This window comes from Ciconia boyciana, chromosome 18 (assembly GCF_034638445.1).
Source record: "Ciconia boyciana chromosome 18, ASM3463844v1, whole genome shotgun sequence".
NCBI lineage: Eukaryota > Metazoa > Chordata > Aves > Ciconiiformes > Ciconiidae > Ciconia > Ciconia boyciana.
This window is the reverse complement of record NC_132951.1, coordinates 10412737-10434161: the sequence shown is the minus strand read 5'-3', so window position 1 is coordinate 10434161 and position 21425 is coordinate 10412737. Positions and strand designations below refer to the sequence as shown.

At 61.7% G+C, this 21425-nt stretch overlaps 3 protein-coding genes across 3 annotated transcripts in view; 2 read left to right on the top strand and 1 right to left on the bottom strand.

Annotated features, from left to right (window-relative positions):
* LOC140661401 (uncharacterized) overlaps positions 1-10977 on the top strand; it is a 99374-nt gene extending 88397 nt beyond the window's left edge. Inside the window, exons 42-68 of the mRNA XM_072883471.1 lie at positions 30-83; positions 388-495; positions 936-989; positions 1297-1404; positions 1721-1774; positions 1909-1962; positions 2220-2273; positions 2695-2748; positions 3521-3628; positions 3838-3891; positions 4042-4095; positions 4387-4440; positions 4935-4988; positions 5190-5243; positions 5547-5600; positions 6315-6368; positions 7490-7543; positions 7623-7676; positions 7842-7895; positions 8017-8034; positions 8196-8249; positions 8435-8497; positions 8812-8977; positions 9310-9416; positions 9699-9779; positions 10049-10237; positions 10655-10977. Coding sequence (XP_072739572.1) covers positions 30-83; positions 388-495; positions 936-989; positions 1297-1404; positions 1721-1774; positions 1909-1962; positions 2220-2273; positions 2695-2748; positions 3521-3628; positions 3838-3891; positions 4042-4095; positions 4387-4440; positions 4935-4988; positions 5190-5243; positions 5547-5600; positions 6315-6368; positions 7490-7543; positions 7623-7676; positions 7842-7895; positions 8017-8034; positions 8196-8249; positions 8435-8497; positions 8812-8977; positions 9310-9416; positions 9699-9779; positions 10049-10237; positions 10655-10804 — 2016 coding nt within the window. The 3' untranslated portion in view covers positions 10805-10977. The remainder of the gene's footprint in view (positions 1-29; positions 84-387; positions 496-935; positions 990-1296; positions 1405-1720; positions 1775-1908; positions 1963-2219; positions 2274-2694; positions 2749-3520; positions 3629-3837; positions 3892-4041; positions 4096-4386; positions 4441-4934; positions 4989-5189; positions 5244-5546; positions 5601-6314; positions 6369-7489; positions 7544-7622; positions 7677-7841; positions 7896-8016; positions 8035-8195; positions 8250-8434; positions 8498-8811; positions 8978-9309; positions 9417-9698; positions 9780-10048; positions 10238-10654) is intronic.
* A 2763-nt stretch (positions 10978-13740) lies between these two features.
* SLC31A2 (solute carrier family 31 member 2) lies at positions 13741-19082 on the top strand. Its single transcript, XM_072882775.1, has 4 exons — positions 13741-13890; positions 16468-16534; positions 17336-17504; positions 18105-19082. The coding sequence occupies exons 1-4, from the start codon at positions 13885-13887 to the stop codon at positions 18271-18273; spliced, it is 411 nt and encodes a 136-aa protein (XP_072738876.1). The 5' UTR covers positions 13741-13884; the 3' UTR covers positions 18274-19082.
* Positions 19029-21425, bottom strand: part of NIBAN2 (niban apoptosis regulator 2) — a 32171-nt gene continuing 29774 nt past the window's right edge. The window contains exon 14 of the mRNA XM_072882774.1: positions 19029-21157. Coding sequence (XP_072738875.1) covers positions 20268-21157 — 890 coding nt within the window. The 3' untranslated portion in view covers positions 19029-20267. The remainder of the gene's footprint in view (positions 21158-21425) is intronic.

The following is a 21425-nucleotide window of genomic DNA, read 5'->3' as shown; positions in this document are numbered from 1 at the left end:
TAGGGCCGGGCTGTGTGTTTCCTCTCCAGGGACCACCGGGACCGCCGGGAGCAGAGGGTCAGCCGGGGCCCAAAGGCGAGCAGGTCGGTTCCCACTGGGTGCTGGGGGTGATACCGCCGGCAGTGCTGGGCTCGCCTGGCCCTGCTGCTGCAGGTGCAGGCACGCACCTGAATCTACGTGGGGCTTTTTGAAATCCGCCCCCAGCATCCTCATGCCTGGGGATTTATGTTGCTGGATGTGGTAGGGGGGTCCAAATCCCTTCAAAGCTTTGGTACCTGGTACAAAGAAAACTGGGGCTGCTGTATGGTGAGAAACGATGGAGGGCAGGGCCAGGGTCAGCTGGAAGAGTCAGCCAGGAATAATCCTGGTCGTCTTCGTCCTGTCCAGGGAGAGGCAGGAACGTGCGGAGCTCCAGGCATCAGAGGGGGCCCTGGGGAGCCAGGGGACGATGGGCCAGAGGGGCCACTGGGGAGGCCCGGGGAGCACGGAAAGGAGGTATGTGTGCTGGCCGAGCCCACCATGGTCACTGCTGCCCACCGGCATCCTCTGCCAGGGGATGGGGTGGGGATGGGAAAGGTGTGCCAGCCGGTGCACCGGCTCTGAACAACTGCCTGTGCTATGGCTTTGCTGCAGACAGGCTGAGGTGCCCCGTGGAAGGAGGGGGCTGGTGCTTTGGGGTCCCCTCGCTGGGGGAGCTGCTGCTTGGCTATGCTCCATAGTTTGTCCTCACTCGCTTTTGGGTTAGCATGGATCATGGCTGGGGGTGACCTCCTGGTGCAGGTGAAGCTGCGGGGCCATCTCTTACCCAGCACCAAAATCCTGGCCAGAGGAGGGTGTGGAAGCCCATGGAAATCAGAGCTTGGCTTTTAACCACCCCTGGGACGGGGCTGGGGAGCAGCCGCTGCATCTGATGCCAATGTTTCCCCTCTGGGCAGGGTGACGCTGGTGATGCTGGAGACCCAGGCGAGCCAGGACTGCAGGGACAGAAGGTGAGGAGTGCCTCTAACTCTATCCCTCCTTGCAGCACCCTGGGGACGTCCGTAGCCTGCTCAGCCTCTGCTGCTCAGTTTGGCGCGGTGGGGGCAGAAGCAGGACAGGGGTGTCCCCATGGCTGAGGACCACTGGAGATGCGGGGCTCAGACCTGGCATCAGCACCTCTCCTGAGCACCCTAGGGTGAACTTCTGTCCGCAGCACCCAGTGAGAGGGTGGAACATGTCGTCTCCGTGCGGAAGCTTATTTAATTGCTATTCCTTTTTCCTCTCTCCGGTGACACCTCTGTCTCCATCCCTGAGCAGGGTGATGCCGGCCCCAGGGGCCTTGCTGGAGTGCCTGGCCCAGGAGCTGCTACGGGGGAAATTGGAGAAAAAGGCCATAAAGGAGAGAAGGGCCAAGAAGGTTTGCTGGCAAGTACAGAGAGGGGTGCCTCAGCCCACTGGGCTCCTGGCATCCCCGCAGGCTGGCCATTGGGTGCTGGGTGCCGAGGAGCGGGGCTCACCTCAGGTGGGAAACCTTGGCCTTCAGGACCTGCAGAAAATACTAGGAATAGGCGAATCTTCGTAATAAGAGTTTTGTGTCTCATGGGCATGGCACCAAAATTGGGCCTTGTTGGCACAAAGGGACAGTTTGGTTGCCGGGTTAATGCTGCCTCCAGCCAAACTCCAGCCTCCTGCCCCCGGCCGGGCTGGAAGCCTGCTGAGCACGTCTCCTTCTGTGTCCCAGGGCCAGGTCGGTATCACCGGAGCTGCGGGACCTGCTGGAACCAGAGGACGGTTTGTAAGTCAGCCCGTGTCCCTCCTCCCGTTTTGGCTGATCACAACCTGGTATGGCAGGTGTGGGGGACGTGGCCGTGACTGGGAGCACTGGGCAGGGTTTAATCAATGGGGCTCCTTTGCTTGTGCCCTGAACAGGGTGGGACAGGTCTCCGAGGTCCTCCCGGGCTCAACGGTCCCGAGGGAGCAAAGGTATGGCAGCGTGATGGCTCCAACCCTTCATCTCTGGGTGAAATGCCTTTTTATGGTCTTTTCCCAAGCTCTGCTTTCTGCCTCTGGCTGATGGGTGGTGGGGCTGGCTGCGGTGGAGGAGCTGGGTCAGGGCTGGGCAGGCTGGTGACCTGGAGGACCTGCCATGGGACACTCCCTGCCTTGTTGGCCGAGGTCCAAAGTCAACAAGGCAAGGAAGGGGTTTGCCAGGGACAGAGCTGTTTCCCCTTCTTCCCCAGGGAGATCCAGGGCCACGAGGCATAGACGGACCCACTGGTGCTGCTGGATTAGAGGTACTGATGCCTGGGATCTTGTAGAGCCAGGAGCTCCCAAAGGCTTTCCCAGTGCTTCACCGTTTCCAATACAAACCAAAGCCCAAAGGATTTATTGCCCCTTAACTGCCCAGGTCAGGGGGCTCAGGAGTGAGGAGGGGTTTTTAATGCCTCGCATCTTGGCACTGAATCCCAGGGGGTATTTACATGCCCCCACCCCAAAAAGCAAGCCATTTCAGTCTGGCACCCAGGGATGCCTTGCGGAAGACCCGTTCTGCTATCACATGTTTGCTCCCATGCGGTGCCTGGTTGCTGCCTGGGCACTTGGCTTGGCCAGCTGAACGTGGTGCGAGGGAGAGGATGCTTAAAATACTTGCAAAGGGCCTGAGTGCAAAGCACGTGGTGGCAATGGTCTTATTCTAAATCCCCAACATCACCGCAGGGACTTGCTGGAGATGATGGAGTCAAGGGAGACAGCGGCAAGCCCGGTCCGATGGTGAGTACTGGCCCTGCCCCTGCAAAACTTCCCTGGGAAAGAGGTTTGGTGGCATCTTGTGATGAAGCAGCAGAGCCTGTCCCTCCACGGGCTGGGGCTGTGTGTCACCAGAGGGGTGGCCGCAAAGCAAGCTCTGCCAGCCCAAGTGCTGGGCTGTGTCTCCTGGGTCCTGCCCTGCCACGGCTTTGTAACTGAGTCATCGTTTCCTTGGTTTCCCTAGAGCCAAAGTTCCTTAAAGGCATTTTAATACAGCTATTAAAAACCGTGCAAAAGTGCTGCGGGCGTTGTGCAATTAACTCTCGGCTGTCAGAGTCTGCCTGAAGCAGGTCCAGGGCATTGGCTTCCGCCTCTTCTGCTTTCACAGAGCGAACCCACGGGTGCCCGTAAGGTCAGAGGGCTCCAGGAACCGCCCTGTGCTCAGGAGCACTTGCGCTGCCCTGAGATGCGTTTTATGGTCGTGGCCCTGACGTGCACAGAGCCACAGATGTGTTACTGATGCCCTGTACTCAGCTGCAGGATAAATCCCATTTGCATCCCAGTTTTCCCATGTTGCGGTGCCGCTTTGCCCGGGCAAGATGTGTCCTTAACTTGGGCAATTGCCTTTGCTGGATGAGGTTGGGATGCGGAATAAACTCCAGGGGGGATTTGCAAAGCAGACGGCGAGAGCCATCGCTCAGTGTAGTTGAAGCCCCTCAAGGGGCAGCTGCTCAGCCCCTGCTGCAGATGGGGTTGGGCTGGGGTGTAACCGGTGCCCTGTCTGCATGCACCGCAGGGCGCAGCAGGTGCCCGGGGACCGGCGGGTGTCCCCGGGCTCCGGGGCCACACCGGGCACGAAGGAGCCAGAGGAGAGGCAGGTGCCAAGGGAGAGCCGGGCCAGCAGGTAACTCCTCTCTCTGCCACGGGGACAGGCAGGGGACATCCCCGCAGGGTGGCCCAACCCAGCACAGCTCTGGCCCCGGAGCTCCCTGGGGGGAACAACCCAATCCAGGCCCCGGGGCAAAGCAGCCGGCTCCATACTCACCCTCCTGCCTTCCCCCGAGTAACCCGGAGCTGATGCCAGTCTCATGTTTTGTCCCCAAATGAACTCAGGGTCCTCTCGGGCCGCCGGGCGAAGCTGGAGCCACGGGGCTGAGCGGCACTGAGGTGAGTGGGCTCCTCCGCTGCCCCGCTTCTCTGCCTCCGGCTTTTCTCGCAGCCCAGGTCTGGGCCACTCTGAGAGCCCGCCTGGGATTTGTGTGAATAACCCTGGAGCTTATATTTCAGAGTTGGGTTGATTTTTGTTTTCCTTCCTAGGGCCTGGTGGGTGCGAAAGGGGAGCCGGGCAAGCCGGGAAAACCGGGGCAAACGGTGAGGAGTGGGATGGAGGCGTACGGGCTCTCCCTGGCACAGGCAGTGGGATGCTGGCATCTCCTGGCTGCGGGAGGTCCCACGCGGGCAGCGTGTCCTGCTCCTGCTGAAACACCCCCGCGGCCCCGCTCTGCCCAGCCTGCTCCAGAGAGGGGCAAAAATCTCAAATGGAGACTTCAGCTCAGAGCATCCGCCTGTGCACACCGTGGCGAGAGCAAGGAGGAGGCTGGCAGGGGACATCCCTGGCACAGCATCCTTACAGAGGGGTTTCCTTCTCCTTTGGGATTTTAGGGGTCTCCGGGACGAGCTGGTCTTAAAGGGCGGAAAGGTTGCAAAGGAGAAAAGGTACCTCCAAAATCCTCCCCTGCGGATGGCACGCAAGGGAGACCGGCCACTGGGCATGAGGTGGCCAAGCCTGAGCTGGTCAACCCCGTTGTGGTCCATGGAGAGAAAACAGGGGGAATCGCCCCAGGGGGGCCGTTTCTCTCCGCTGTAAAGGCAATTGCACATCAGTGCCTGGCAAACACAGAGCCCTTAGATGCCCTTGGGCTGCCGTGGCTGGTTTTTGGGTGAGGGGCTGGTAGGTCTCCCCGGCTCAGCCCCCCCAGCCCCACAGGGCTGCCTCCATCCTGCATCAGGTGCCCTTGAGGGGGGACAGGGGACCTCCCCTTCACTGGCCAGCTCTGCACCATGGCCTTGGTGTCCATCTTCAGGGTCCCACAGCACCTGGTGAGCTCTGTCCCCATCTCCACGCAGGCAGCAGCCCCTTTTCCCCAGTCCCAGCCCAGGATGTGGCCGGGCTGCTGGTGACTCACGTCTCCCATCTCTTCTTCCCCCAGGGCGATGTGGGGAGTGAAGGGGAAGAAGGGGTCCCCGGAGGCACTGGCAGACGGGTAAATGGCACCATTGGCCCCATGAAGGGCGGTGGGAGGCAGGGGGCTGATGGCCTGGAGCCCGCAGAGGTCTTGCAGAGGGGCCCCGCTTTGCTGGGGGCTCAGCATCCCTGGGCGGGCAGCAAGGGGGACGCGGGGCGGCCAGCTCAGTGCCTTTAGCAGGCTTGAATTGCTCGCGAGTCTTTAATCTGTTGTTCCCAGGGCAAGCGAGGCAAGGTGGGCCACCGGCCCCCGAGGGGCCCCCAGGGACCCAAGGTAGGTCGGCTTTGCCCCGCTGGGGCGAGGGCTGCTTTGGCACCCTGGCAGCTCAGGGGTGCTCCTGAGCCAGGGGTGCTCCCACCTGCCTGAGCCCCGGGCTTAGAAAGGATAAGCCAATATAGGGGCATTGCGTAGCTGGAGGGCTCTGTGTCCCCAGTCCCTTCCAGCCCAGGGGGGGGTCTCCTGCACCCCCAGCCCCCGTGGGCTGCTCTCCCTGCAAGAGGCGCTGGGGCATCGCTCCTGCCTTGCTCTCGCACCGCACCGCTGGGCACACCATGGTCTCTCGCTTTTGCGTTTCAGGGCTACCCAGGCGACGAGGGGCCAGAAGGACCCCAGGGCCCCCAAGGACCCTATGTGAGTATTAGCTCAGAGGTTTCGGGGTGCCAGTGCTCCCCGTTTGGCCCCCGCGGGTACCACTGTGCAACCCACTTCTGCAAACAACCGAAGCAGACACCCATTTAAAATGAGTGAAGTTTCTAGGTGTTTCGTCCATCCGTCATTCATCCATTTCATCTTGCCTTCTCCTCCCAAATTAGCATCCCAGCAGTGCACATGCAGTCAGGCAAATCACGTGATTTCCAGTATGTTGTTCTAGAGGCCAAATACTTCCCTTCTGGTTAAGCGTCTGGTGCCTGGCGGTGCTGAGCGCTTGCGGAGGACAGTCCCGGTGTTCCCAGAGAACTGCCATGGCTGGAGGGACAGGCTGCACTGCAGCAGCCAGCATTGCCCAAAAAAACCCTACTCAAATATTTCTTTTAATTACTGGAAGTTGTTTTTTTCTCTGTTTAAAATAAAAATCTTGGCTTTGGAAACGTCACAAAACAAAGCCGGGATGTTCTGCCACCAGCCAAGGCACCTGAACTGCATTTTTAGTGGGGTTTGCTGAAGGATCCTCCTGAAAGCAAAACTCAAAGATTTGATGAGAAATGACTCAAAGTTTCTAAAACAGCCTGAAATTCTCAGGATCCTTGCGGCAACCTAGGTTGTGGTGAGGTCCCTCCTTGCCAGGGACCTGAGGGGAGCAGCTCAGCCTCAGGGTGATGCGGTGCCGCATCATTTTTCTCTTAGGGCATCCCAGGGCTGAAGGGCATGAAAGGAGACCCTGGACCGAAAGGACACAAGGTAGGTGACATGCACCGGGCGCTTGAGCCCCAGGCACAGTGGGGACTCCGGGCACAGGCTAGCATTTAACTTGCTGGATGCAATCATTTATTCTCCTCTTCTTGAAGCCTGATCACTGCCTGATCCTTCGCTGGGGGTTGACCACTGTCTCCCCAGGTGCTGGGACATGGGACCTTTAGACTTTCTCCAAAACCAGGTCCTTTTCCAGCCTCTCCATCCTCCTGGAGTTGCAAGCAGCAGCGTGTACAGTCTTTTAATCCTCTGCTCTCAGCATTGATGCTGACGCAGCACAAGCACATAACTCCTCTGTGCCATTACTGATGAGCTGATGGATCCAACCTTGGCCTGAGAAGCCAAGCACATCCTCACGGTCCCATCTGTCAGCCGCAAGGCTGTAAATAAGAGTGACAAGCAGTCCCTGGCGGCGGGTGGTTGCTCACATCCTTCAGGAAAATGAAACCCCAGTAATAAATAAAGCTTTAAATTTATTGCAAGCTAAATGAGCAATGGCTGAAGCTAAAGTCCAGGGCATTCAGCAAGGCCAGAGCCTGGGAGAGCAAGTGGAGGGGAGGCTGCGGGCAGCTGCTGTGCTGGGGTTTCTTCCCTGCTCCACCAGATTTCAGCACACCAGAAATTGTATTTATTTTCTCAAAGTGTTTCCTGGGAACTTCCGAGGTTTTCTTTAATGCTATTTTAGTCTGGGATAAAATACTTTGTTTTGCCTCTGCAGCTGAGCAGGGGAGGCAGACGCTCCATCACGCCTCCTCCTTCCCCAGCAATATGGGTACACTAATTCTACCAAATCGAAAGAGGTTTTTTCTGAAATTTTGCAGCCAGCCGTAACTGGGAATTTCCAGTTTCCATTTCCAGCCGCTGGCTGGAGGCCAGGAGATGTTTGGCCTGGGGAAATGTCCCCAGGCAGGTATCTCCTGCCAGGGCCAGGCAGCAAGCAAAACCTCCATTGCCCACCTGATGAAATACCACTGACGGGGTAACCAGTGGTTCGGAGAGCGGGGTTCCCGATGCCCACCCTCCGGGGCAGAGCCCCCGCCCGGGCAGGTGTCCTGGGGGAGTTTCTACCCTCCTCTTTGCCATCAAAGCTCTCCCTGATTCTCTCCTAGGGCGAGAAGGGCAGTGTGGGCGACCTGGGCCAGCAAGGGGACGATGGCTTCAAGGTGCGAGAAGGGTTTTGCTCTTTTCCTTCCTCCCCTTGGTTTCTTGTCACCCTGTATGACACCCTGCCACATCTCCTAGGGCAAGCCGGGACCCCATGGCATCCCCGGGAGGCCGGGACCCAAGGGACAGCAGGTAAGAGCAGGGTGGAAGGGAGCAGGAGGAACCGAGATGAGTATTTGGGGTGAATTCCTCATCTTTCCATACAAAATCCACCTGGGGAAGGGGCTGGGTTGTAGAAGGACGTAGGGCTGGGGGATGCCCCGTGCAGCGCCTTGACCTTCTCTGGTGTCTTTGCAGGGTGACACTGGCCCCCCCGGCCCGCGGGGACACCCCGGCTTCCCTGGGACGCGGGTGAGTCCTTCACCCTCCTGGCAGGTTTGGGGTTCGCTCCTGGTCCCACGGGAGTTACGCTGGGATGGGGCTTCGATCCCACCTGCCTCCCTCTTAGCTGGGTCTTGTCCTTCTCTTCCAGGGCTTGTCCGGACCCAAAGTAAGCAGGGAGGAGTGCCTGGAGCTGGGCTCAGCCCTGCTGCAGGGCACCCTCCCCTCCTGCCCTCTCCCCAAGGTGCGGGGTAGCCCCATGGGGCACCCTGGCGTGCTGCTCGGCGTGGCAGCATCTTGCTACCTTGCTTTTCTTCCCTCCTTCGGCAGGGGCTGAAAGGCTTCCCAGGGCTGCCGGGACCCAGGGGCACGCCGGGCCTGACGGTAAGTGGAGCCGCTAACGTGCCAAAATTTGAGTCCCTTGCTCCCCCAAATTTGGCAGCGAGGTCCCACCATGCCATGCCATGCCATGGGGATGGCTGGCTGCCGGTGCCATTGGAGGAGCTGCGAGCACGGTGGGGGGCTCATGGGCAGTAGCCAGCACCGCCAGCATTGTCATTGTCACCCAGGGTCTCGCCGGCCCCCCTGGTCCCAGCGGACCCTCGCTGATGCTGTCCAGGGAGGAGCTGCGGGTGAGTGCATTGGAGAGGCGATTCTGCGCTGGGGCAAGGTGTTTCCCTCCCTGCTTTGGTGGGGGCCACCCTGGGGGCAAGGGGCTGACAGCGCTGCTGTCCCATATCCCACTGCTCCTGGGGTCCTCTGTGCACAAGGACCAAGGTCCTTGCACGAAGAGCAAGCAGATATGGTTAATCCCTCTCCCACCACGCTTGTTCTTGTCCCCTGCATGTCCCATCCCCTCCCTGAGCACCCACCTGGTGATGCTCCCGGCCAGAATAAGAGGGGGGGCTAATGCCAGCTTGGTTATATCCCCCATTTTTTCTTTCAGCACCTAATTTATCCCTCCAACCACCTGAATTACACTGCAGTCTGGGCTCTGCTGGACACCCTGAGCCAGGACCTGCAAGCCCTCGTTGAGCATCCCAACGGCACCAAAACCAACCCGGCGGCCACCTGCAAGGAGCTGCTGCTGGCTTACCCCAGCCTGCCCGACGGTACTGGGGTGCACGTGGGCTTCCCCCACGCTGGACCCAGATCTGGCCAGCCCTCCCCCCGCTGGGACAGCACGGGGAGATGTGGCCTGATTCAGGGCCAACCCGGGGTGACAGGCAGCTCTTTGCAATTAAGAAGGGATGAGGATGTGGGGGATGAGCTCAGCTGGGTTTCATGGGCATCCCCAGAGCAGCAGGATGGCAGCCAGGCTGCATCCCAGGAGGATGGAAGTTGCAGCCAGGGTTGTGCCACGAGCTGAGCTGGGATGGCACCGTGTGGCATCCTCCCCGTGCCAAAAACCGGGTGCCAGGAGCTCCCCTCTGCCTCCCTCCAGGGCAATACTACATCGACCCCAACCAGGGCAGCCCCCAGGACGCACTGGTGGCCTTCTGCAACTTCACGGCAGGGGGAGAGACCTGCATAGCCCCTACCCACAACCAGGTATGGGGTGGCTTTTGTGGGGCACCACCATTACTGCTCAGGGTGGGCGAGGATGGGGGGTTGGTGCGGCTGGAGAGGGACAGTGTGGCCGGTCCCTTGCTGTGGTGACCGCTGCCATTGCAGGGAGCTGTTGGAGCAGTTTGGGGTGAGGATCCTGGTCACAGTGTGTGACTAGGCTGCAGGGACAGGTCACACACATGGGCTGGTATAGCTGGATCCTTGTCCTGGTGGTGCCACCGTCCCCCGCTGGGACAGTGTGGCACGGTCCCCCCCTCCCTGCAGGTCCCCATCAAGGCTTGGCTGAGCACTTACGCCTCTGAGGACACCTTCGAGTGGTTCAGCGCCCTGCCCGGGGGCTTCCTGGTGAGTGCCCGGCCGGGACAGCCGAGGGGACACGAAGCCCATCTCATGGGGTTGGGGGTCTCCTAGTGCCTGTCCCACTGTGGTGGGGCGATGCCTGGGCACAGGGTCTCGCTGGCTGTGTGTGGTGGGACACGACACCTCCCTCTGCAAGAAAATCCAAACCAGTGCTTTAGCAGAGAGCTGAATCCTGCCCAGTTTTTGCCTGGGGGGAGCGCAGACCCCTCCAAGCAGCCCCCACTACCCGGTTTTCTCTCTCGTTGCCCATGCAGCTGGAGTATGCGGGGGCCAGCCCGGTGCAGCTCCGCTTCCTCCGCCTGCACAGTCGCCTGGCCACCCAGAAGGTCTCCTACTCCTGCAGACCGGCCCCCGAGCAGGGCCAGCCCCAGCCGGAGAAGGAAATCCGCTTCCTAGCCGACTCCCGGGAGCAGAGCTACGCAGCCAGCCTGCAAGGCTGCGTGGTAAGTTTGGCTGTGGCCGGAACATTTTCTCTGCCTGGAAGAGCCCTCCGACATTTGCAGAGCCCCTCGGTACGCGTTTGCACCCCCAGGGTTTGGGATAGACCTGGGGGATGAGGCTTCACACAGTGGGATGGGGATGGGGATGGGGATGGAGAGCATCCTTTCCCAAAGAGCTGGCCTGGTCTTGGGGAGCAGGCTGGGATGTGGCAGGGGATGGGGTGGGCTCTGGGGGACATGGGGGAGGCCACCTCCCTGGAGAAGCCATGCAGGGCTGAAGACCTGGCTCCCGTGGGGCTGTTGGGTGAATCAAGGAGCAACTGGAGCAGCGAAGGGGACAGTGGGTGCTTCGAGAAGGTCCTTCAGGCCGACAGGCCAAGGGTTTCAGTGCTGCTCAGCTGCTCCCGGTGCTCGTTTCAGCCGGACAACGAGTCCTCCATCACTGACACCATCTTCCAGTTCACCACGGAGGAGCTCTCCCTGCTGCCCCTGCGGGACCTGGCTGTCTTTCACAACGGTGACGCCTCGCACCAGTTTGGTTTCACAGTCGGACCAGTTTGCTTCAGCTGAAACCGGTGACACCCAAACCGAGCCGGCCGCTTCCCTCCCCACCCAAGAACTGTCCCACTGGGGACGCATGCAGAGGCGAGGGCTGGCACGGGGCTCCCACCCGCTCCCCAGAGCTGCTGGTTGTCTTTTTGAGATATATGTTTGTAGCTGCATTATGCCACGGACTACACTTCCTTCTGGAGTAGAAGAATGTTGTTTATAAAAGTCATTTCTCTATAAATTATATATATATATTATATATATATGAGAAGGTGCTAATTTAATGACTGCTTGGGGGAGGCTTGTGTAATTATAACCCCTGGGATCTGCCTGCTAAAGAAAAAAAACAAAAGGCAAAAATACTGCCAGCCTGGGAGAAGGGTGCCTTTGCCTCGGTCGAGTGCACAAATGCTTGGAGCCTCGTCCCCCCAGGACAGGGCTGAGAAGCAGCTGGAGGGCCCAGGCGGGCAGGTCCGTGCCGTGGCGCCTGCCCTTCGCAGGGCAAAGCGCCTGCAGGCTGCTGCCCTCCAGCCCAGCCAGGCATCGGGGGCTGAAAAGGGGTGAAGAAAGCAAACCCCCCCAAGTTCTGGCTCTGTTTTGGGTCTGCAACTCATGCGGGGCTCAGAGGGGCTTTAGCGGTGTAGAGCTGGGTGCTATAGCAAGACTCTGCTACAGGGCAGCATCGCCCTGGTTGGGCAGGGGCAGGAATTTAAGCCGTTTGGCTCCCGTGCTGAAGCACTGTTACTTATCACTTTATTTTTGTTGTTCCCAGCAGTTTCCCTTGCCTCTAATGGTCCGGCCATCGCTGGGTTGCTGGGCCCCAGGCAGGTACGGGTGAGTCCCGAGGACAGAGGGCTTTACGTGTGGCACCTGAGCCATAGCTGTATTACCAGCACCCCCGTTTCTCTGGTGCACAACCCCAAAACCCCCAAATCTCGTCTGGCTTTGTGCTGCACCACTGGCTTTCTCAGCGCCCTTCGCTGCTCGGGCTCTCACATGGAGCTTGCCCGCCTTGCCCTGCAGCACGTGTGCCCAGGCTGCCCGCGTCGTGTCCGGGTGCCAGCGCGAGGTTGGGCGTCGATGCCCATGCCGGCGGCGCGGTGCGGCAGCTGGGCTGGACCCTGCGCCAGGGGCCAAGGAGAGCAGCAGATGTGGCCCTTCCAGGGCACGCAGTCCCTAGGGAGCGGTTTAAGCAATGCCCCAGCGCGGTGGGTGCAAGCTGCAGCGCTCGGTCCCTGGTGTCGCATCTTTTCGTGGGGTGCAGGAGCCGTCCCTGCTGTGCTCTGTGCGTCACCAGCCGTACTGGCCAAGGGGGACATGGGGCAGCACCCAGCCAACACCCACTTCCAGGCAGGGGCCAAGTGCCTTGAAAACGGTTTTTCTGCTCTGGCATTTGATTTCTGTTTGCCGTGATACTCTGATTGTCATGTGGGGCACCCCTCTGTAAAACCACCCCCAGTTCTGCTCTGCGAGGCCCTGATGCCAGTCCTGGCCCTGCCCACGGGACTTTCCTTCCCCCGCTGCTGCGAGAACCCCCCGGCGCTGTCCCCTCGCCTCCAGCCAGCCGTGGGGACACGTGGGCACGCTGTCACGGGTGCAGCCAAAACCCCATTCCCTGCCACTCAGAGACTTGCCTTTCCCGCGGGGAGGTGAAAGAGGAAGAAGAGCCGCTTGAGCCCGCCTGGCCGGGGAGCCAGTGGTTCCCGCTCGCTGCACGGCTGCCTGCAGCGCAGGCAGAGGGGTCAGGCAGCACCCAGGGCCTGGCGTATCCCGTGGGTGCTGGTGCAGACCCTATGCAGCAGATTGCAACGGGAAAATTAAATTCCAACTCAAGGCACGTGTTAGATCCTGGGGAGAGATGCAGAGCGGACTGTTACGTGACAGCAAACACAGCATTTTTTCAGGGCAGAATTTTTTTTTTTTTATTTTTTTTTTTCCACAAATTGCTCATTTTAGCAGCATTTTCCGCTGTGTTTTTGCAGAGGAGGAAAGCGGCACGCACAGTCCACACCTCACCTCACCCACCAGCCATGCTGGCCACAACCCAGAGGGAGCTTCAGCTGCCAAAAAAATAGTGTGTCCATTTTTGATGGAACCTTTTGAGGAAAGATTTTAAAGAGAAGTAGCACGTCCATGGGTTTATCCAATATTTTTTCTTAATGCAAGCAGCAAACGCACCCTGAATAACTCCGATTCCGCTGCTCTGGCCATAAAGAAAAATACAGTCACTACCAAAAGCGGTGTTTTGCCTGCACCCCCCTATTTCTTTCCCGAGCTGGGAGTTACACATAAACCCGCGGGCAGGCACTGGGGGCCCCTGTGGGCATCAGCACCCGCTTGCACTTGGGGAAGCAGAGGCAGGGGCAGCTCCAGCGCTCCCTCCTCCTGCTCCCCGGTGCGATGGAGATGGCCAGGCTGTGCCAGCAAGGAGCGAGCGCCTGCTCCGGATAAAGCCGCAGCTGGGGAGCGAAGTTCCCCTTCGGCCAGGCCTGCCTCTCTCGGGGAAAGGCTGGGGAAAAAAAATGCCTTCCGTATTTTGCAGCTGCAGGGCAGCCGGGGTTGCAAACGCTCGGTGCTACCCCGCTTTCCTGCTGCCGTGGGGAAAACCAGCAGAAACGCCGGTGACCGCTCTGAGGGGCCTCGTGCTAGCGATGGGAGCGTGGGCCGGCGGGAGCGAGAGTGAGGCGAGGAGCGAGGAGCCAGGGGAAGGCGAAGCCCCGGGGGATCGGGCCCCCTCTCTGCCCCGGGATGCGGAGCCCCCTCCCCGCTGCCGCTGGCCCGGGCAGACGGCGGGGCTGCGGGGGGACACGGCGGGACCGCCCCGCCCCAGGCCGCGCTCCCGCCCGCCGCGCCCACGCGTGCTCCCGCCCGGCCCCGCCGCACTACAACTCCCGGGGAGCCCCGCGCCGCGCGTCAGGCGGCCGCGACGGGCCGGGCCGAGCTGCACCGGGCCGGGCCGGGCCGAGCTGCACCGGGCCGGGCCGGGCCGAGCTGCACCGGGCCGGGCCGGGCCGAGCTGCACCGGGCCGGGCCGGGCTGCGCCGCGCCGCGCCGCACCGAGCTGAGCTGCACCGGGCCGGGCCGGGCCCCGCACCGCCGCCATGCAGGTGAGCGCAGCCCAGCCCGGCCGGGCCGAGCCGAGCCGGGGGGGGTCCCGGGCAGGGCGGGGGCGGCGGGGCCGGGTGTGCGCCCCTGGCACGGCCCCGCAGCCTCTCCGGTGTGGGGCTGGGGGCAGCCCGGCTGCTCCCTAAATCACCCCTGAAACCCCGCACCTCCCTGCGGACAAGCGCCGTTTAAAGGCGGCGGCATCGCCATTCACCCTCCGGCACCGCGTCCCCCTGCCAGAGCTTCGCCCCGGTTCCCGCCTCTGTCGCCCCGGTTCCCGTTTCGCCCCGTCCTTCACCCCCTGCCTCAGCCGGGGCTGCGGCAGAGCCCGCCAGCAGCGGTGGCTCCGGCGAGCAGTGCACAGGGTGGGCTGTCTGTCTGTCTGTCTGCCTGCTCCTCGCACCCCGGTGCCACCGCGTCCCCACCGCGAAGGCTCTCCCGTCACCCGCTCTCCCGTCGCCCATGGAGGGGCTGTCGCGGGTGCGGGCTCACACCAGGCCCTTGCAGCGGGAGCTCAAGTCGCTGCACGGACCTCAGACCCTCACCCTGAAGCAGGTTTGCTTCGTGCTCTGAGCTCAGACGTGGTGTTTAAGGCTACCGGGTCCCCCCAGTTTGCTGGCGCCAGCCCCCTGCAGCAGCACCCTGCGAGCTCCAGAGGGTGGCCCACACTGGCTCCAAGGAGCATCCCGGTTTGGGGACACCTCCCCGGGCCACTGTGTCCCCAGCATAGGGTTGCAGCTTGGGCTGGCTGGGACAGCGTCCTCCTTGTCCTGCTGTTTTGCAAACCAGGGGTAGGTGTGCTGCAGGAAGACAGGCCCGTCCCGACGTGCGGGGCCGGGTGTCCCAGTCGGACCGGAGCAGCAGGTCGGGATGTGCCGGGCAGCCTGACACTGCTCCACGCAGCCACCGCTGGTTTTCCACTTAACGGCAAGGGGTAACCCTAAAACTGCAGCGGATTACGCCACTAAAAGCACGTGTGTGCACGTGAGCAGAGGCAGCGCAGGCTCTTTTTCGGCAGCTTTATTTGCATGCGCGAATACCTGCAAGGTGCAGAGGAGGAGCTGGACGCAGCCTTACCCGGGCGCCTGGTGAATCACTGCCGCGTGGGCAGGTGGGCAAGGACAGGACTGCGTCCCTCCGACCAATATCCCTGGGCCTGGCGCATCACCACGGCACTGTAATTCCCCTCTTGCAAAGAGTGCGGAGATTTTTAGGACTTGCCCTCTTGACCTTCGCACATCGCATCTCACCCAGGAAGATGCTGTCTCGGAGGAATCACGCTATAGCCTCACTATAGGAGAGGAGTGAGGGGCCACTGGCCCAAGGAGCATCGTTTTGGCCTCAGGGCCACGCTGGGTACCCAAAGACACGTGGCTTCACCCCAGGCTGGGAGACCTGGCACAGCGAGGGGATCTTCTGCCGGTTCCCCTGTCCCTAAAATAGTTACCTCCTCCTTACACAGCGCTGCGGACTTGTGGGTGAAGCTTGCAAAGGAGAAATAGCTTCATTTAAAGGCTAATTATCATTAATCTGTTGCCAAAGGAGGCTTAAAAGCGTGAGCCAATTACACGTACTAATGTGCTTTGGGTAAGGAGCAGCGGAAGGGTGTAATTAGAGCCTGTCTGTGGTGAGGACACCCGGGTACTGGGTGGTATTTCTGGCCGAGGCCTGTCCCGTCGGCCGCATCTGCTGGTGTCAGTAACGGCCAAAGCCAGGTCGATGCGGCAGAGGAGAGGGCACGAGCCCCGCAAACACTGCCTGGAGAGATTGACCAAAGGAGGAGGAAAAAAAAACCAAAATTCTATTTTTTTGTGGTAAAAGGAGCAAGACTTGGCAGCTGTGGTATCAGCTCTGTAGGTGGGTTCATTACACAAGAGCAATACTTGCTCCTCCTGTTTCAGCGTGATAAAGAAGGGGATTTGATGCTTCTGTAGGTCCCGGCAGCCCCGGGTCAGACAGACGGACAGTGCTCGGACCGGCGTTCCTCTGCCAGGGCGGCAGCCCTGGACCAGCCGCCCTGACGCCCGTTGTCAGGCGTTGCGCTTGCGGCGCTGGGTGTTTGGCTCGTCCCGGCGATGCGAGAGAAACCCCTGGGAGGCAGAGGAAAGCGGAGGGTGGCTGGGCTCTGCCCACCAGCCGGCTTCGCTTCGGGCTGCGGATGGTGTCCACCAGCCTCTGTCTGCCTCCCACGGACCTTCCCTTCTCAAGTCCCGGCTAATGAAGTCCTGGGCTCGTCTCTCTTTATCGCAGGGGTAAACTCTGGCTTTTTCTCACCAGCCCAGACAGGCACAGGAGCTGCTGCTAGAGGTGAAAATTGTCCTGCTAGAAGTCAAGGGAAGAGTTAAGCCCAGTCGGCATGACTGTGATTTTTCGGTGCAAGTTCCTCTTTGTGTTTCAGGAATTGGGAAAAAAAAAATTGCACCATTTGGTAAAACCCCAGCTGAGCATCGGCATCAGGGCTCAGCCCTTCGGGGCGGTGGGTGCATGGACCCGCTGAAGATGCGGGTGCCCCAGCCCCTGTCTGCCCCTTCACCCCCAGCCGGCTCCTAGCGCTGCCCTTTCCTTGGCCTCTCTTCCAGATGTCCTTCTACTTCTCGGACACGGCAGTGCTGCTCTTTGACTTCTGGAGCGTCCACACCCCCACAGGTAGGCTGCCAGCCCCAGCCTGGCCCATCCGTCTGTCCATCCGTCCGTCCGCCACCAGCTGTGCTCTCTGTCCCGGGGAAAAGGATGCGGGGCAGAGAAACCAACAGTGGCTTTGCATTCCTGGCAGGAGCAGTGTTAGCGATGGGCTGGGAGCGGGGAGAGCGGGGCCCCGGCCAGCATTAACGCTGGGGCACTTGCTGCACGGGGGTCAGGGCAGAGCATGATGGGCTCCACACACCGCTCGCCCCAGAGCTCAGAGGCACTCCCCATTTTTGGCTGACCCTCTCCTACCCCGATGAGCAGTGCCATGCCCTGGTAGTGCCCCGGGCAGGGGTCGATCCTCCCAAGCCGAGAGCAGCAGGCAGGGAGGTGCGGGAAGCATCCCCCCCCCGCCCAGGCCTGCCAACCCCCTGGGTCACTCAGTGATGGCTCAGCTTCCCATTTGCTTTTATACCTTTTTTTTTTTTTAACTTTTGTCCAGCATCATATTTTAACCCCCCCATTTTTGTGGAGTCGATGCAAAGATGTTATTTTTTTTTCAGAGCAACCCCCTCCAAAAAATACTCCCTAGGAATTTAGAGGGGGGATTGGGCTAAATACACCATTTCCCAATGCTTCACAAACCTGCTGCCTGTCGCTCCAGCCCAACCCTGATCCCAGGAACCCTCAGTTCCCTCCACCGTACCCCCTGGATATGCCCAAGTGCTCCGTGCCGGGACCCGCCGCCCCCCTCTCTCGCCCCCACACCCCCTGTCCCGCCGGCGTGCAGCGATGGGCAGCGGCGGGGTGGTTCTCGTGCAGGGATGGTGCTCTCGGTGCTGGTGATCCTGCTGCTGTCGATGCTTTATGAAGCCGTCAAGATGGGCAAGGCCGTGCTGCTGCGGCGGGCGCTGCTGGCTCTGCCCCGCAGCCTCAGCTGGGAGTCGCTGGCGGAGCCGGAGGAGGGGGGCACCGGCCCCACGCAGGGCAGGTACCGCAGGGCCCCCGTGGGACCCGGCCGGTGGGGCCGTGGGGGTGCTCGGGGACGGGTGCGTGGCGCCCGGGCCAGCACGGGAGGGGAGAAAGGCTGTAAAGAGGCAGCGGTGGAGTAATAGGCTCCCAGGAAGGGGTATGTGTACAGCCTCGGGAGGTGGCCCCGGGGGCATCCCGGCCTCTCCAGGTACTTTGGGAGATGTCCAGGGCGTTTTTCTGCTGTCTTAAATGCTCACATTCCCCCAGGAGCCACCGCGGGTGCAGGAGGGTCCTTGTGGTGGGCGCGAGCAGCGGCTCAGGCACCTCAGCAAGGCTGGCCCAGGTGTTTCCTTCCCAGCATAAGCCATCGGAGCCAAGCCCTGGGTTTTTCCTCTTGTATTTAATCCCAGACCATGCCTGAGGCTGCTCTTACTGCCAACCTCTTAATAATATCTTCCCTGTTCCTTCGGAGCGGGATTTCCCCCTGCACTGCTGTTTGCAGCCCCCATTCCTCTCCCTGCTCCCCAGACCCATCTCTGGCTGCTCCGGGATGCTGGCGGGGGGGAGATGCCGGCTGCCCCAGCCCCTTGCTGATGGGGTTTCCCATCTTCTTCCGCAGGTGGTTTCAGTACCACATCGGCCAGACGCTGTTCCACGTGGTGCAGGTGGTGCTGGGCTACATGGTGATGCTGGCCGTCATGTCCTACAACGCCTGGATCTTCCTTGGGGCCATCGCGGGCTCCACGCTGGGCTATTTCGTGGTGTACCCCCTGCTCGGTCGGGGCTAGGCACCCCCCGGGATGGTGGGTGATGTGCTCCACACCTCCTGCTACTTTGTCTGGAATAGCTGCTGTCACTTCTGCTGGGTCTGTCCTTGCTGTGCGGGGTGCAGCACCCCAGGGACTTGCTGCGGGGACCCTCGGTGCTGGCCCGACTCAGGTGGGGAGACGCTGGGGAGGGGGAGCCCCATGGCCAGCACGCTGCCACCGCCACCATCCTCAGCTGGTGGCTGTCCCCTGGCTCTCAGGGAGCTGTGGCCGGGTGATGACGGCGGGGGGGGGTGCTGGGCATTTCCTTCCCCCCCCACACTTTTTTCGGGGGTTCATCCTGGCTGGAACGGGAATGGTCCAATGATGTGCTGGGGAAGGGGACATGCTGGGGACAGGCACCCCTGCCCTCCTGCCCAGAGCTGCCCTGCACCAAGCCCCTCTTCACACAGTGCCTTCTGGGGTAACGGGGGTCCTGCTGCCCCCCCCCTTGCCCCCCCTCCTGCACAGCGCTTCAGGGATGGGGTCGGAGCAGCCGCCGAGCCATCGGTGTGGCCGTGCCGAGGGGAAGCTGCTGCTGCGGGTGCCTCTTGCTGCTTCCTCAGGACACCCCTTTTAATAAAATCATCTCAGCCGTTCGGCTCCTGGCTCGTGTTGCTGCTGGGTGGTCTCAGGATGTGGCACCCCCCCTGACAGTGGGAGTGGGGATCCCCAGCCCTTCCCCTCCAGCACAGCCCCAGGGGGGCAGTTCAGGAATAAGGACACTCTCCTCTGGCTTTAAATAAAGCTTTTCTGTTTTATTAATTATTATAAGCATATTTTTAAACATTTGTATAACTTTCTTAATAAAATATCCTGGAAGAGACAGGTTTTAAGTTCCCAAAGCAAGGCACTTTGGGGGGCCTCCCCGAGTGGGTTAGGCTGGGCACCCCCCTTCAGAGGCAGAAACAGCGGCACCTAAAATACAGGTGAGTGTCGGGGTGCTGGTCCCTGCGCTGTGCACACACACACGCGCGCGCACACACGTGTCTCACGCTCATGAGTCCTGCCAGCCCCCAGCAGCTTTCAGCATCTCTGCGTGGGGGCTGCGCCAGCCCTGTCCCCCTCCCCACGGCGGGCAGGGCTGCTGGGGGTGCCAGCAAACCGCTGCTGAGGCACCAGCTCTTTGCTCGACCATCACCGCAGGTGCCAAAACCTGCAAAGCCCGAGAGCCGGAGAAATCATCCGTGTGTGGTGCTGGGGAGTTCCGGAGGGCAAGAGCTGGGATCCCTCCGCGGCATGGCAAGCCTGAGCCCAGAGGCAGCCCAGTCCCGCCAGGCAAAGCTGGAGACACCGTGAGTGTCACCTTCCCCTCTCAGTTTTTACTTTGGACTTAAATAGCTGGTAGAAGACCCCAGGGGGAGGGTGGCTGGGGGTGGGCGCTGGGTGCCGGGAGCCCGTGCCTGTCCCAGCTCTCGCCCCATCGGCAGCGGTTTGAGCCACCCGGTACTGCTGTATCCCCGCCGTGCCCGTGGCTGCCGTCGCGTTTTTCCATCATCCCCTGTGTCCCCTGCTCCTGCTGGCACTCCCGGAGCTGGCTGGGTGGGATGGCGGTGGGCAGGCTCCCGGGAAACCCCCCGGGCTGGGGCAGCCGGAAGCACCCCGCACACCCATCCACAGCGGGGCTCGTGCCAGCCCCCCAGCACCCCAGGGAGCCGTGCTGGGGGGTGCGGGTGAAGCATCTCTTCAGTAGAAAAGAAGACAATAAGGCAGAAGAAGGACAGAGCAGAGTGCAGGGGGTGCCCCGGGCCGGGCCAGGGCCTCCCCCAGTCCGACCCAGTTAGGACCACTTGGCTGTGGCCAGCCCCGCGCAGCAGCGGGGACCCCCCCGGCTAGGCAATAAGGTCTCGGTGTTTCCCATCCCCTCCCTCTCCCGCGGCACTGCTCTCCATCCCCGGCAGCGCAGCGGGTCCTATTCCCCCTACCCCAACCCCCGGAGTCACCGGGGCCAGTCCATGGCAGGGGACGGCCCGGGGCTAGAACTCAGTCTGCACCGCCTCGCCGCTCTCCATCGTGCCCGCAGGCTGCGGGGGGCTGCGCTCACCGCCCGGGGCGGCCACCTCCTCACCCGTCTCCTTGTCACTGGGCTGGCGGCAAGCCGTCCCGGCAGACGGTGATGGTGATGGCGTCTCGGCTCCGGGTGCGGGTGATGCTGGTGTGGCGTGGGGCACCCTGGCCTCCGATGGGACATCAGCTCTGGGTTTGGGTGATGCCGATGTGGCGTGTTGCACGCTGGCCCCTGATGGGACATCGGCTCTGGGCACGGGTGATGCCGGCATGGGTGATGCTGGTGCGGCGTGTTGCACCCCAGCCCCAGATGGGACTTCAGCTCCAGGCGCAGGCGATGCCGGTGTGGCACGGTGCACCCCGTCCCCCTCACTGGATGGACCTTGAGGGGGGGCATCCCCTGGGACAGACCCTGCCACCACCGCCACCTCCTCGGTGGCACCGCTCTCCTGCGTGGCGTCGGTACCATTCGTCAGCCGCTCCTCCGCCGCAACACCGTCCCCGAGGCTCTCCTTTGCCAGCGCCTCACGGATCCCCTCCACGCCATCCGGGGAGCTCGGCGGTGCCCCAGGGTCCGGCTCCTCCGGCTCCTGCGGCTCTGGGGAGCTGGGCTGCAGCAACGCCTCGGCGCCCACCTCGTAGGGCAGGACCCCCTCATCGTCTTGGATCACCGACACCACTTGCTTGGCTCTGCGGCGCTTGTCGGCAGCCGGCTCGGCCTCGGGCTGCCCGCTGTACTCCTCACCCCAGTCGATGGGGATGCCCTCGCCCAGGAGGTGCAGGTTGGGATCGCTGTTGTGCATGACCATGCTGTCGCGGTACAGGTTGTGCTTCCGCTGCACGGCCGCCTCCTTCACAGCTGGGGCACCGAGAGAGCCATCAGATGGGCTGCGGGCACGGGGCAGCACCCGCGTGGCTTGGGCACCTCTCCCAGCCGCCCCCTTGGGTGTAGGGTGCAGGGAGAGATGTCTGGAGCCGGGCAGAGGGCTCAGCATCCCACCCACCGCTCAGCCCGGCCAGCAGGAAGGCCAGGTGGGAAAGCTGCTCCTGGTACAGCCCCAACACCCTGCATGGGGTCACCCCTCTTCATACAGCCCCCTGCACAGGGTCACCCCTTCCTTGTACAG

Bases quoted from the DNA above. Each gene is read 5' to 3' on its own strand.
- SLC31A2 (XM_072882775.1), top strand. The intron at 16,535-17,335 runs GTAGGCTGCCAG...GTTCTCGTGCAG, and splicing joins GAGCGTCCACACCCCCACAG to GGATGGTGCTCTCGGTGCTG. The intron at 17,505-18,104 runs GTACCGCAGGGC...CTTCTTCCGCAG, and splicing joins ACCGGCCCCACGCAGGGCAG to GTGGTTTCAGTACCACATCG.